The following is a 14,435-nucleotide window of genomic DNA, read 5'->3' on the forward strand; positions in this document are numbered from 1 at the left end:
CATTGCAGGGGCCCGTACTTTGTGAGAAGTCTGTGCCCATGTCCTCATCACTCTCGTCACCGTGCTGCAGTCGCCTCCTCCTCGCCTGGTTTCACTTTTCTTGCAGGTTATGGTTCTGCATATCCTGCTGGATAATGCGCGCGGTATTTATAGTGCTCATAATTGCCACGGTGATCTGAGCGGGCTCCATGTTCCCAGTGCTATGGCGTCTGCACTGAAAAAAGGCGTGAAACGATTGTCTGCCGTTGCTCTGATAGAGGGAGGGGCGACTGACAACATGGCTTACAGGGTTGGCTAACAGGGAATTAAAATCAACAAAGGGGGTGGCTTTGCATCAAGGAGAAACAGAATGGCTCCCTCAAGGATAGAACTCAAAACCCTGGGTTTAGCAGGCCATTGATTTCACGGAGGGAGGGAGGAAGGGGGGAGAAAATGAATACAAAACAAATTTGTTCTATTTCTTGTTTTGATCCACTTCATCTATCTTTATACATCTTGCTGGCAGCAGATGGTGCACTATGACTACTAGCCATCGTCATCTCCTGGGTGCTCGGCTGAAGACGGTGCAGTATGACTGCTGGCCATCGTCGTCTCCTGGCTGCTCATTAGAAGCCAGTGCAGTACGACTGCCAGCAGGACTGAATCACCATGAGACGAAACTTAAAAGGGAAATGACCTGGCTGAGTCACTCCCATGTTTGCCCAGGCACCCCGACCGACCTCACCAAGGTCAGCTAAAAGAGCACCCTGGAGTATGGCAATGATGGCTACCAGTCATACTGCACTGTCTGCTGCCAAAAGGCAATGAGCTGCTGCTGTGTAGCAATGCAGTACCGCGTCTGCCAGCACCCAGGAGACATATGGTGACGATGAGCTGAGCAGGCTCCATGCTTGCCATGGTATGGCGTCTGCACGGGTAACCCAGGAAAAAAGGAGCAAAACAATTGTTTGCTGTTGCTTTCACGGAGGGAGGGAGGCAGGGAAGTGGGGGGGGGGGGGCCTGACGCGCGACAATGTTTTTGCCCCATCAGGCACTGGAATTTCTACCCAGAATTCAAATGGGCGGCAGAGACTGCGGGAACTGTGGGATAGCTACAATGCTCTGGAAGTCGACAGTTGCCTCGGTACTGTGGACGCACTCCGCCGACTAAATGCACTTAGAGCATTTGTGTGGGAACACACACAATCGACTATATAAAAACGCTTTCTACAAAACTGACTTCTATAAATTTGACCTAATTTTGTAGTGAAGACATAGCCTAAGTCTAGCCTTCTAGCAGTGATGTCATGATTCCCAAGGTTAATCAGGACCAACTTTGAATGAATCCTTGTTGCTAAATTCTGTTGCAAATGATCAATCCAGTAGTAGGTCTACATGTTAGGCCCATACACTAAGTCTTCCATCAATGTCAGGGGGTAAGCAGCATTAATGTTTAGTGGGGGAGATGCCTAATTCCTCTGCTCAGCACCAGGAAGGAGTGTTTAATGACTGCACTAGGGAACTGGTAGCCAGGATTTCCCATTTGTATTGCTGACTCTGCCAGTAACTTGGTCTGGGCCCTTGTACTCGATGATTAAGTTATGTGCCTCTGTTTACTCTTAAATAAAATGGGACTGATACTTACCAACCTCAGAGGGTATTGTAAACCGTAGTTCATTAATGTTTGTAAAGCATTGGGAGATCTTATGATTAAAGATACTAGGTAAATACAAAGAGTTGCTATGGATGGGCTAAATCTTCTTATGGCTCAGGCACTGCTGCTGCCTTCCATTTAGAATAAATGTACAGAAGCCATTGTAACCTGGTAACTGAAACAGCAGCAGTAGCATCCAAAACACAGGCACACGGAAACACTAAGGAGAAGCTGAATCATGTAACCTAAGGATCTTAAAATGCCAGCACTAGGCTTTGATTGATGAAATTGTATGTGTGCATGCGCACATGCACACCAGAGTGAGACTCAAGATGAACTGAAGCAAGACAGACTGGAGAGACAGAGACCGCATGGACAAGCACAATGTATGACCCTGGAAGAAGCCAGAGAGGGGGCTCCTGAGTCTGAGCAAAGAAACCATCTCCTTTAGTTTTTGGTTCTTCGCATAGTCACCAACTCCATGGGTGCTCCAGGATTGGAGCACCCATGGAAAATATTAGTGGGTGCTTAGCACCCACCGGCAACCAACTCCCCCAGCCCTAGCACCTACTGTCCGCCGGTCCCCACCAATCAACTCTTCCCCCTCCCTCCAAACGCCTCCTGCTCGCCACGATCAGCTGTTCCTCGGGGGGGGCACCCTTGGGGGAGGGGGCAGAACTGGGTGGGAAAAGGTGGGGCCAGGAAGAGGTGGCGTAGGGGTGGGGGCAGGGCCTGAGGCAGAGCGGGCAAGTTACATGCCCTCTCTTTGCCTGTGTGCACCCCCGGGACCCGGAGGAAGCCAGCGCCTGTGGTTCCTCGTCTGTTTGGAGAAGCAGGGGTTTGTACATTACTAGTAAATAACAAGATTGCATAAAAAAAAAAACAAAAAAAAAACAACAACCCACCACCAGAATCCATCATCAATTTCTGCTCCCAAGTGGAACATCCTCAAGGCTCCAAACTGTGACTCATGCTTGGGTCAACAGAATTATTAATAAAACAGTCCAGAAAATGGCACCAAGCGAGTGCCACTGCTTCAACTAAGCCTCTTAGAAATGACAGAGCATTAACCACAATGTCGCCTTTGAAATGTGACATGTGTGATGCACCCAGACTCCTGAGATAGCTAATTTAAAAGGAGGTTCCTCTTTTCATAGAGCAAAACTAATAAATACCAGACACCTGTTTCTCTTCATAGGAAAGTCACAGAAAATATCTGCAGTTAGTTGCTGGGGCCACAAACTTCTTTCCAAAGTATCACTGCAGGGTGTCAGCTGGACACAGTATTCTTCACTTCCTGCCTAAAATGTAATGCAGTATTGCTGTGCACAGCTGAACAGCTGAAAAGCCCCAGCCCAGGAGGAACTGAATGTCTTTCAAGGATCAACCAGATCACCTCCCTTCGGTCTTGAATCAGAATGATATGAAATAGGTGCGTGGAAGCACTGGTGGTTTAGCACATTACACTATTTACAGAGGTTATCAATTCCAGTACCAGGCTCCTTGGGGCTGGCAGGGCATGTAATTTTCAGAGGCAGCACACTCCAAACTGGGACAGGCCCCCTTCCCTCGCTTTCCAGTGACCCACTCTGCTACTAAACTGAATGGCTCTGGCTGGTTCTAGAGGGAGCTGCATCTAGCCGTCTCAGGCTGAAGTGTGTAGCTGCAAAGCAGGGATTTTGAAGTTGATGAAGGTGTAGGAGAAAAGTAAACAACAGAGGGAAGCAGCAGTAAAGCCCTTACCATGTACCAGAGCTTCCTTCATGATCATTTGTGCCTCATCATTCCACATCCCTACGGTGTAGTGGCACACGGCAGCTGCCATTCTCACATGGGCATTCTCATCCCTCAGAGTCTTTCTAAGCAAAGGCTGTAGTTCCACAGGCACATCCTGAATAACTGGGGCCTTTCCAACGCCATGTAGTCCTACAACTCAGGAAATAACGAGCTCTGAATAAGACAGCAGCTTCTCTCTCTCTACCTCTATTACCCATACAGAAACAGCAACATATTTTCTATGCATTTGCCATATGGAATGTTTGACTAAATGTTCAATTTACAAATATACTGCAGCAACAATACTCTGCCCTTCTCACACACCCCATCCCCCCCCCGAGGATCTCAAAGCATTTCACACCAATAATGAATTAAGCTTCACAACCCACGGAACGGTAGCAAAGCATGATCATCCCCATTTTACAGACAGACACACAGGCAAAGAGAGGGCATGTAACTTGCCCAAAGACACATCAAGAAGTCTGTGGCAAACCTGGGGAAGCAATCTCATCTCCTCACTCCCACCCATGTGCATTAACCACGAGACCGTGGCGCCTCTCATATTTCAATATATGCAGGATATCACATCTGGAGCTGAGGGGATGTGTTCAGAATTCACATATATTTGAAAATAAGATTAATCAAATCATTTGAATTTAGGGTACTTAAAACATGGCATTTATGAAATGGCTTTAAAAGACTAGGCCCAAATGGAGCGTTCTTATTGGCTGCCAGTGATGTCATATAACACTGCTTCCAATAATATTCAGTAACTTCAGGGGTCAGGCCAGTCTCCTTGTTTTCATCCATAAACTATATTTCATAACAACAATATGATTCCTCACATTAACAGTGTAAGTCAACAATGTCAAATTAGGCTTCTCTCACCTGACTCCTGACTGTCACTGTCTAGTCTGGGTCGCTCCAACACTGCAGTGGCACAGGTTATTAGAGCTGTGACCCGAATGACATCATGTATATCTGTAAGGGCCCTCATTAAGCCTTCAATAGTTGCATTCTGCCACCGGGGAGCTGAGCAGTAGAAAGGAAGGAGACAGAAGAAAATGTGTTCTGATAACAAAGAACGGGAATCTTTAACAGATCTATCAACTGTGAAAAAGTCTCCCAGGGGAATTGGTGGAAGCCTCACCTCTGGATTCATTTTAAACTGGACAGAGCATTGGAGAATACACAGGAGAGAACAATCCTACACTGAGGGGACTGGACTACATGACCTCTTGGAATCAAAGATATTATTTATTGTTAACCTATGAATAGGAAAGAGTTTTAGAGGTGATCAGAGACTGCCAGTTCTTCTTGCATGACCCACCAAGCAGACTAATGGCTACCTTCAACCACTATAGACTAGAAAGACTGGAATTTCAATAAGCACATCTACTCACTCAGCTTCCAGGCGTTCTTCCATTGCTCCAGCATAGTTTTGAGGATATGTACATGCTGAGGCAGGACTTCTTTAGGTTCCTTGTGCTCATTTCTCCCTCTCCTGGCCTTTGCAGGAGATGACTCCTGGCCCCTTTGTGCAAAGTCATCAGCAAGGGTAGGCAGAGCAATCCAACGGAAGGCTCCCCTCACAGGCCTCCGAGCTGCTCAGACAACATTATTAGAAACAGATTAGCACCAGCCCACTTTATCCCTTGCCCAAAACAATCAGCTAAGAAAGACCACAAACCTCAGTGCTTTTGAAACAAGTTGTACAATCCACTTCTTGTACCTAGCCTTCTCTCAGTAGCCTCACTGACATTAAATATTTTAAAAACAAAAAAATCCCCTTCAGAATAGGGGGGAGGGGGAGAAAGAGAGAGATCTTGTGTTCACTTCAGTAAATCTGTAGGTTGATGAGACAAAAATCTAAGTGGATGGAAAGATATAAAGGCAGGACACTGGATACTTTAACATAGGGAATTTAAGGGTGGATGAAGACTTGGAAGTTGCCCCCTTTGAGTAGAATTAAGAGTTATATCTCAAACAGTGTGTTTTCCAAAAACATAGATAAGGCATTTTTCTAAGAAAAGAAAAGAAAGGTGAATTTAGGGTTTGTTCAATAGCTCGGAAGACTGAAGCTTCCATACACTCATAGAACAGGTGCAGCACAGGTCGAAGCAGTGCAAGGGATACTCATGTGATTAGAGAGGTGTTTCCTCTGTCCCCATGAAAGCTTGTCCATATTTGGCCAGGTTTCAAGCCCCAGAAAATTGCCAGTTGCATATGTTTAGTAGACCTTGTTCAAGACTTGTCCTTAATTTTATGAACATTCCAATTGCACTACTTGTGCTTCCAGGCTCCAGTGAGCCTTCTGCATCATTCTGGAGGGGTCTCAGAACACTATCTCCCTCCAAATACGACAGAAAAAAAAACCGGACCCTCCTCCTTCTCCTCTTACTATTTGTCCCCCTTGAAATATTCTTTGACATAGGAGAGGATACACTGAACTGTCCAGAAGACCATAAGTTCTAGATCCACCTCTTCTACTGACTGATGTTAATAATTTTTCAAACTTCAGTTTTTATTGACTATGGCCTCATACCTCTACTGTAAGAGAGAAGTCTGTATCAGTACCTTTTCATTTTACAGAGGGAATGTAAAAAATTGCAAAAGGTCACACAGCAGGGAAGGAATGGAACCCAGGTTTCTAATATGCAGATCCAAGTCACATCTACTTAGTCACACTGCCTCTCTGAAAGAATCTGCCAAATCTGTGTACTTGGGTATGCTGGCTGTAACAGGGAGCTACTCCTGCATATATAAACCATTCTTTCAGTGTGCTTAAATATCCTCCTCAAGTGGCTATTTCATGGAGGATAAAAGTCTACTGCTGTTTCCAGCTAAGGAGTTATTTCTTTAGCTCCAATTGTAGAAATCTGTGCTGTGAATCTAAAGGTCCTAGGGTCCAAAGTCTCTTGCGGGGATCATTACTGTTGCACATAATATAATTTATTGTGAGTTCCTCCTCCATGCTTTTTATTATTACATTAAAAGAACATTATTAAGGTTGCAAATTTAAGCACTCAAAAGTTAGGAAGTGTCTATGTAACCTTAATTCTGCCCCTTTGTGGGTATGCATACAATTTTCAATTACACGATAACATATTATTACAGGACTTGATAGAGGGACGGGGGTCTTGCTGTAAAACAGTGGATGAGTAAAAAACTCTTGCTGAAAGGAACCCTCCACTTCAACAGACTCTGGCTACAGAAAGCCAAATTCTCTGCTCAAAAGACTGTCACGGCAGGAATCTATATTTGACCTGTGGAGGTTCCTCAAAAATCAAATGGAGTTGAGAAGTCTAACCTACAGCAGAAGTACTCATCCTCTTTCATACCTTGATCCCACATTCAGCTCCTCTCAACTAATACTTCTCAAATGTACCCTAGAATCCTTGGCACTAGCTCGTCTGGCACTTCAAAGGCTATACCACAAAAGTCACCACACTGCTTTCTGTGGTACTGCTTAGGAGGACTCAGTTACAAGTAATCATGCAAGTCTACTTCAATGGAAAGCCAGAGACAAGAAATGGAAGTGATTGCCCCTAAACAATCTCCTTTGAGAGTCATGGTCTACTTGTTAAGAAGCAGTTCTCTATTCAGTGTCCCCCAGGCTGGCACAGGTCTCTTACCTGCCCCTTTCTGTGCCTTGAAACTCCAATGCTCTGGAGGTCTCGGGAAGTGCTGCTGGAGGTGTTTGTAGTACTCATCATGATTCTCCAGGATGAAGTGATCCTTCCCCCTCTCATCTACCTGATGGACAATCTTGACTGTCCCTAAATGTACATAGGCACAAATAACTACATCGGAGTGCTTCACTGTCTATGTACACTGTCAGGCTTTGTAGATCAGAAACACATAGCAAGAGAGGGACAAATCCATTATTTCTCCCAGTACTTCTGAGAATGCTCTGGAACAGCTATTGTTGCTGCTGAGAGGGCCCTCACAATGTAGCCTAGGGAGAGTTGTAGGAATCAATTACAATGTAGCTGTGGCTTTGGAGCTGTTGGGTCCATTTCAGCAATGAATTTTACAACTTTGACCAGCATATCAACTTTGCAACAAAGCCAGTTCAGAGGTCAGTTGACCAGGGGTCACTCCTGAAGCTAGATCTCTCTCCAGCAACACACAACTGGTAGGCTAGCTACCCACTATTTGTCTCCTTTAAATATGGATGAAGGTCTTTTCCCACTGAATTCTCTTATCCCGTGGATGATGGGGCAGATCACAACTTTGCAGGGTCTACACAGATAAGAGCACAGGGCTCATATGTTAGCAATACCAAAAATAGTTTCAGGGACTGCCCCAGTGCCCCACCCTCGCCAATTTCTTTGGCTTTACAACCACATTTTTCTTGTTTCTTTAAAATGCTTTTCTCCCCTCTGTAGCCATGTGAAAGACCCACACAAGCTGCAGGGGAAACTGACTAAACATCCTGAGGAAACAGTGGATCGGACTATTCACAAAATGCTGCCAAATACACACAGTGAACAAACTGAAGAGAGAAAACATTTTCTTTAATCTCTTTTTGTTATAGTGGTCTTCAGTATTACTTGTAACCATAATAGAGCGATTTTGGACAGAAGTCTGGTTAAATTGATGGTGCCCCTTTAACAACTTCCTACCTCAAGCTCTAGGCACTTGTTCAATTATTTAAAATACACACAAGGACCAATAAACATCCAAACAAACAACTTGTCCATTCAAATCTGCCTCAATTGCCAAATGATAGAATACCAAGGAATATAAGATTATCCAGATTCTTAATACTTTCTTCTCCCATCCCCATAAGTCCAGGAAAATAGACAGACCTTTCAGTGTATCCCCAAAAAGTCATCTGTAGGACCAATGAAGCATGTGAGTTCCAGAGTCAAGGATCCCTCACGGTGCAGAGAGCTCTCTGCGTGCAGCAGCAAACAAGCAGGCTGCAGCATTCTGCACTAATGAGTTTTCCAGATGGGCTCTAGCTGTGGCCCACATAGAGTGCACTTCATTATGAGGCACTAGTCCTTTGGGATTAAAAGTGTTAATATAGTTAAATCAAGAAATTCCTACAGATTTTACAACAGTTGCCCATATTTTTTAGTTCGTAACACTTGATTCAAAGTCACTAATCTTGTGGTTCCAGGCTGCTTCCTGTGTACTCGGGCCTGGCCAGATCATCCATCCACCACATAAAACCATGCACAGGAATTGGACATTACCAAAGTAGAGCTCCTGCTCAAAGGTGTTCTTAGTGGTATAGAAGTATTTCCCAACATGGGAGTTCAGCTGTTCCTGGTTCTTCAAAAGAGATGTTGGTCTAAGACACTTCTTTCCTATTATATGAGCTGTACTGTTGGTACCAACTGGGTCATCTGTCCAAAGCACCCTTGGGCAGTAAGCTGGTACCCTGACAGAAAAGAAACATGCTGTTAGCCTAGCATAGGCTTATAGAGGGAGCAATTAGTGGGAAAAGGGGACAGTATGAGCAAGAGTGCCCTTTTGCTGTATTTATCAAAAATTGCATTTAATATCGATTGTATGCTGTTCTAAAAATATTCAAATAGCTCTCAACTCAGCATTCCAGGAATATTTACATTACCTATCTCATCTTGATATGCTGCTTCATTACACAAACACTCTTTTTTGCCACAGCACACCCCCCCTGTGCTTCATTCAGCACAGTTTGGCTGGTGTGCAACAATCTGATATTTTTTGCTCACTGTTTAATGTGTGTTCCACAACCTCATTCGCTGCACTCACTTCCTTGCCTTCTCACAAAGAAAAAAAAAGTCGCTGATGTCTTGGGAGGAGAGATGGGGATACATTTATCTTCTGTGCGCACTTCACAATTTTGGGAGATGCTCAGATAGGTGATAGGCATCATATCAAATATACAAATATAAGGCCATGCTAGCCACTCTGTGGGGAACAAAGAGATCTCTTTAAGATGAATTTTAAATTGAATCCTTACCAGGATACCTATGCATGTCAGGGGGGTGGGGATGGGAAATGATCACCATAAACACCATAAACAGCTGGTCAGGATGGCTTCTTGTGAGTGTGCATGGTCACTACACCAGATGAAAGGCCATCCTGTCTCAAAGACCAAGAGTATCGCTTTAAACATTTCTGTTCCCTGGAGCAATTTGAAGATCATCTGCATCACTCCATTGGCTATCTGCCATCATAGCACTTTAGCATCATCTGGGTGGGTAGAATCAGTGAATCCATTTCCCTCTGCAGAGTACCTCTGCATGGAACTGCCAGCCAGGCTGAAAGCACCTCTCGGAGGAGGCTAGCTGAGCATCTGTAACAGACCTGGTCCTCAGTAAGCCACCCAAACCCACTAGAATTATGTGTGTCAGAGCAATAACCAAGTTATATGATTCACCTGGGACCCCATTCCTTGACTGAGAATCTATGGAGTAGCACTTATATAATGGCATCAGAAGAAGCCATGTTTTACCCCTCCATCTCCCAAAGCAAGGAAAGATACTGTGCTGGCAGTCACTATTAAATGAGAAGTCTTGCATCTCAGTTATTGCAACATGCTCTTCTCTGGCCTGGACAAATGAAAACTTCCCCTGCTCATATCCATTCAGAATGCTGCTATAAAGATCTTTTCCTAGCCTGTCACTTTGACCACATCACCCCTCTCTTTGCATCCCTACACTGGCTCCCCCTTCTCTACTGAATCAAACATAAGCTACTTGTCCTCACTTTCAAAGCCCTTCAGTCAATCCCACCCTTTCTATCATCTCTTATTCACTATTGAGATGTTGATGCTTGCTTCTGATTGGCCTGTGAAGCCAGCCTCCACTGCCCACTTATTAAATTTTCAAACAAACATCTTCATGCTTTTTCCCATGCAGCCCCTCACATCTGGAAGAAACTCCCCATCCTCATCCGCAAAATTCTCTCATTGTCATCTGTCAAGACTCTCCTCAAAACTTTCCTTTGCCACGATGCTTACAAACAAACTTGCCCGCAGGTAGGCTGTTGGTGTGCTGAGACCACTGCCTATCATGCTGGCCAATACTGTCTTATTGTTTCCTCACAGTCCCCCTTCCCCCCCGCCGCTCCCATCTGTCTATATCTATCTGTTGCCTCTTGTCTTATATTTAGATTATAAGCTGTTTGGGATGGGGCTCGTCTTTATGTTCTGTGTTTGTGCAGTGCCTAGCACAACAGGTCTCGGTGCATGACTGGGGCTCCTAGGCGCTATGGCAATATAAATAATAACATAAGGATAATGTTAGTCTGACAATGAAAGATGTGGGTATTAGCTCACCTTGAAAAGCCTACGTAGAGCTGGCTGGGAATTTTCCAGTGGAACATTTTTCTGTCAAAAAATGCTGATTTATCAAAACATTTTGTGGGAATGTGTCAATTTTGATTAAACTTTCACAGAAATCTGTCTGTTCCCTCCCAGCTAGCCTGCCTCCCTGGTTCCTGGACAGTCTAACTGGATGACAGTTGGGCAGCCTGGGCTCCTAGAGTCCTTGGCTTTGCAGCAGCCTGCTTGGTGGCTGCCAGACAGACAGACAAATTCCAGGGCTTTCAGGACTTCCTGGCTCCTGGACAGTCCCCCAAGCAGGCAGCTGTGGAGCTGGGAAGCCCTGGGAGCCTTGGCTACCAAGCTCCCAGGTGCCTTGGCAGCTTACTTGGTAGACTGCCACAAAGCCACAGCTCCCAGGGAGCTTGGGGAACATATTTTGTTTCGGAAAAACCAATACATTCCTGTTTCAGTGTTTCTGAAACAAAAAAAAAATGCACTCCCAGTTCCTCAAAGAATTTCTTGGTTTTGGATCTTCGAAGCATTTTCCAAAACTTTGTATGTTTTCCTACAGAACTGGGAATGTATTTGCCACGCAGTTCTAAGCCAAAAGAGGGAATTGCATGTATTGCACTATTACACCTGTTGAATGAGTCCTTCTCACCTGTAATAAACTGGAAGCAGTGTCTCTGGTTTCTTCTCCACATGGCTCTGGGGACTGACTTCCACGACATCTTCTTCTGCTTGAATTGCATCCAATAATCTCAACTCGCTTTCAGAAGAGAGTTCATCCCTGATTCTGTTCCAGTCAAACTTTTGTTTCTTGAAGCCATGGACATTCCCCTGAATCCAACCACCCCAGGCAGTCTGCTGATTCACAATCCACTGAGCTGTGGACCTATTCAGCTTCTCCAACAGCATTTGCTCCCATCCCCGGGCCTCGCTCTTTGATTCTTGGATGTTATCCACGGGTACTCTCTTTGCCTGTCTTCTGGTCATGGAGGATGATAACATTTCATAGGATTCTGTCAGGAATGTCTGTGTGGCAGGAGATTCACAAGGAAGAGAAGGAGTAATAGGTGGCAGAGATGACTCTTTGAGTGAGCTGTCCAGTTTGGTTCTCTGCAGTCTCTCTTCCATGGGGACTTTAACCCTGGTGTCCTTAGGTGGGGAAAAATCCAATTTCATATGGCGAAGTGGTTGCTTCAGAGGGCTAAGCTTGAATGGTTGTTGCCCTACTTTCTTAGCAATGGGTTCTTTCCTTTTTGGCTTTTGGATGATGTCAGAAGCATTGTAGAGATCCTTGAAATCACACTCTTTATATGGCAGGCTTTGCAGTCCTCTGTGCTTCACAACTTCCTTGGAGAATCTCAGGTCTGTGGCTATCTTCAAGAAGTACTTTTTCTGGTAGAGCCTATAGTGCTGCTTGGAAAGGCAAAAGTCTTGCAAGGGCGTGGAGGCCTTTGTAGTCTGACAGCTCACAGTAGAGCCGCTGCGCAACACCAAGCGCCCAGCTGGATCATCGCTGTCCTCAGAAACTGTGACCCGCAGTTCAGCATCAAGAGGGAATGGATTATTTCTGTTGTAAAAGGCTGATATTTTCATCCTGCCAGCAACGGTGAAACACCTCAGTGCGGTTGCAGACAAAACACTTTAAAACATAAAGATCAGTTTGAAGAGCTATGTTAATACATCAGCGTCTCATGGTTCTCCAAGGGATTGCTGGAGTCCATCAAAATAATGAATGTTACAAAGAAGAAGGCCACCCCAGTTTATCCCATTCCATCATGCAGGAAAGGGGAGCTCCACCATAGCAACTTCCCCTATTGCCAGTTGAAGCATCTTTTAACACTGAAGATGCATTCAGTTTGCATTTCTAGAAGACACACTTCCCTAGCACCAGCTGGTGTGAAGCTGATTTGGCATGGGAATAGGACAGCAGGTCAGCAATGGTGCTGACAGAGCTGGTACAATTAACTCCTTACCCAGGTTAAGCGAAGCAATTAAATACATGCTTAAACTCCACTGAAAAGGGACTTAAGCATGTGCTTAAGTGCTTTGTTGAACTGAAGCCTACATTTCTGTGAATGGTAAAGGAAGGACAAAGGAGAAAAGGAATGGAGAATAGGACAAAGAGTGAGAAAGAGAAAAAGAAAATAAGCAAAGATCCACTCTCTTTCCCATTAACTTGTTCTCTTTATTCTTTGATACAGCCATTCCACACCACAGGCAGAGCATAGGCAGATGAAATTCACACTACTCCCACATCATCCTGCCCTGACAGAGAGGAGCGCCCATCTACGAGTGAAAAAGACTAGTTCCATTTACTTTACTCATTCAGTCCTACCATATTTTATCACCCTTCCTTCCGTTCCACCCCTCAATCAATACTGCTCTTCCATGCTGTAAGAGTCACACAGATATATCTTTTGACCTTTTTAGACCTTTTATAGGGAGTTGTTCCTGCTTACAAAAGTTGCTGGATTGATAGCCTTGGAAAATGAAGGGCTCCCTTTGTCCAGAGAACAGGTGGGAGTCATGGAAGCTTTCCCACCCCATCAGGATGCCTCACCCAAACCTGAAGGGACCTTTAAGTATCCCTACTCCGTCAGCCTTTCTGCCTATGCTTCCATTTAGAAAGGTGGTTTTGTAAGTTGTCCAATAGGATCTCTGGCCTCCAAATTCATTTAATAAAGTCCACTTCATCCACCCAGTGGGAACAACAACTTTTGTTCACCACTACTCTCAGCGGGATTTGAACCAGAAACATTGAGATGAAACACTCAGTGCATAACCAATTCCCTGAACCATCATACCCCACCTAATTTACTTTTCCTATCAGTCAGCACTTGCTCTTTGGCTCATATGATGTCGGATTCCACTGATATTATATATGAACTCTATTGAAGCTAGCAAAAAACAAAAATCACCACCTAGAAAGGCAGGAAAGACTTTGTATTTACCTTACAGACTGGATCCTACAAGTCTTGGTCTTGTACAAACAGGCACAATCAACTATTTCTTGCATGCTAAATCTCAGTTTCTTCCCAACCCCAAACTGTTTACAGTAGTTGCCTAGCAACGGGTGATGTACCTCAATTCCACCAAGTGTCATTTGTCCCTATAGACAATCAGTTATTCATTTTTAAATAAAGCTCCCTATTTTTAAATAACGGAAACACTTACTTATTATTGAGAGCTACCTCATTTTGTTAGGGATTTTTTTTTTAAATCTTCAATTTTACATTATCTTTTATTAATTGCTGTTAGAGCCTTTTATGCAACACTATATAAGGTCTAATCAGCATTCCTACATAAATCTGATTTTTTATGGGACAAATATTTGTGCTTAGCATAAACACAGTGTAGAAGTTCTCATTCAGAGAACATTATCTTTGGCTCCCCACTCCCCAAAGTATTGTGTTAAATTTTGATCCTATGACAGATTGTGAGTTCTTCAGGGGAGAGATTTCTTATATTATGTGTCTTGTGTAGTGCTGAACATGTTGTCAGCCCTTAACAAGTGAAAAAATAAGATAGGAATAACTCTGAATTTTTTTTAGACTAATTTCAAAATGGGCCTACTTTATTTTACAACAAAACTTGCCTCACTTTTGTTATTACTTTTTATTTGTGAAGTTTCAACAATTTACAAACATTTACAAATAGAGAGACAGTCCCTGCCTTAAGTAGGTTACAGTCCAAAAGATGGACAGAAAGAAGACAAAAGCACATTGGGAAACCCAGAGGACAGCAATAATT

General features: G+C 44.1%; 1 protein-coding gene across 1 annotated transcript in view; it reads right to left on the bottom strand.

Annotated features, from left to right (window-relative positions):
• HEATR4 (HEAT repeat containing 4) overlaps positions 1 to 13,713 on the bottom strand; it is a 49,423-nt gene extending 35,710 nt beyond the window's left edge. The window contains exons 1-7 of the mRNA XM_074955610.1: positions 13,637 to 13,713; positions 11,338 to 12,324; positions 8,617 to 8,804; positions 7,045 to 7,188; positions 4,813 to 5,013; positions 4,298 to 4,441; positions 3,377 to 3,559 (exon numbers count right to left, since the gene is read on the bottom strand). Of these exons, the coding sequence (XP_074811711.1) occupies positions 3,377 to 3,559; positions 4,298 to 4,441; positions 4,813 to 5,013; positions 7,045 to 7,188; positions 8,617 to 8,804; positions 11,338 to 12,324; positions 13,637 to 13,701 (1,912 nt within the window). The 5' untranslated portion in view covers positions 13,702 to 13,713. The remainder of the gene's footprint in view (positions 1 to 3,376; positions 3,560 to 4,297; positions 4,442 to 4,812; positions 5,014 to 7,044; positions 7,189 to 8,616; positions 8,805 to 11,337; positions 12,325 to 13,636) is intronic.
• Between the last annotated feature and the right edge of the window lie 722 nt (positions 13,714 to 14,435).

Source organism: Natator depressus, chromosome 6 (assembly GCF_965152275.1).
Source record: "Natator depressus isolate rNatDep1 chromosome 6, rNatDep2.hap1, whole genome shotgun sequence".
Lineage (NCBI taxonomy): Eukaryota > Metazoa > Chordata > Testudines > Cheloniidae > Natator > Natator depressus.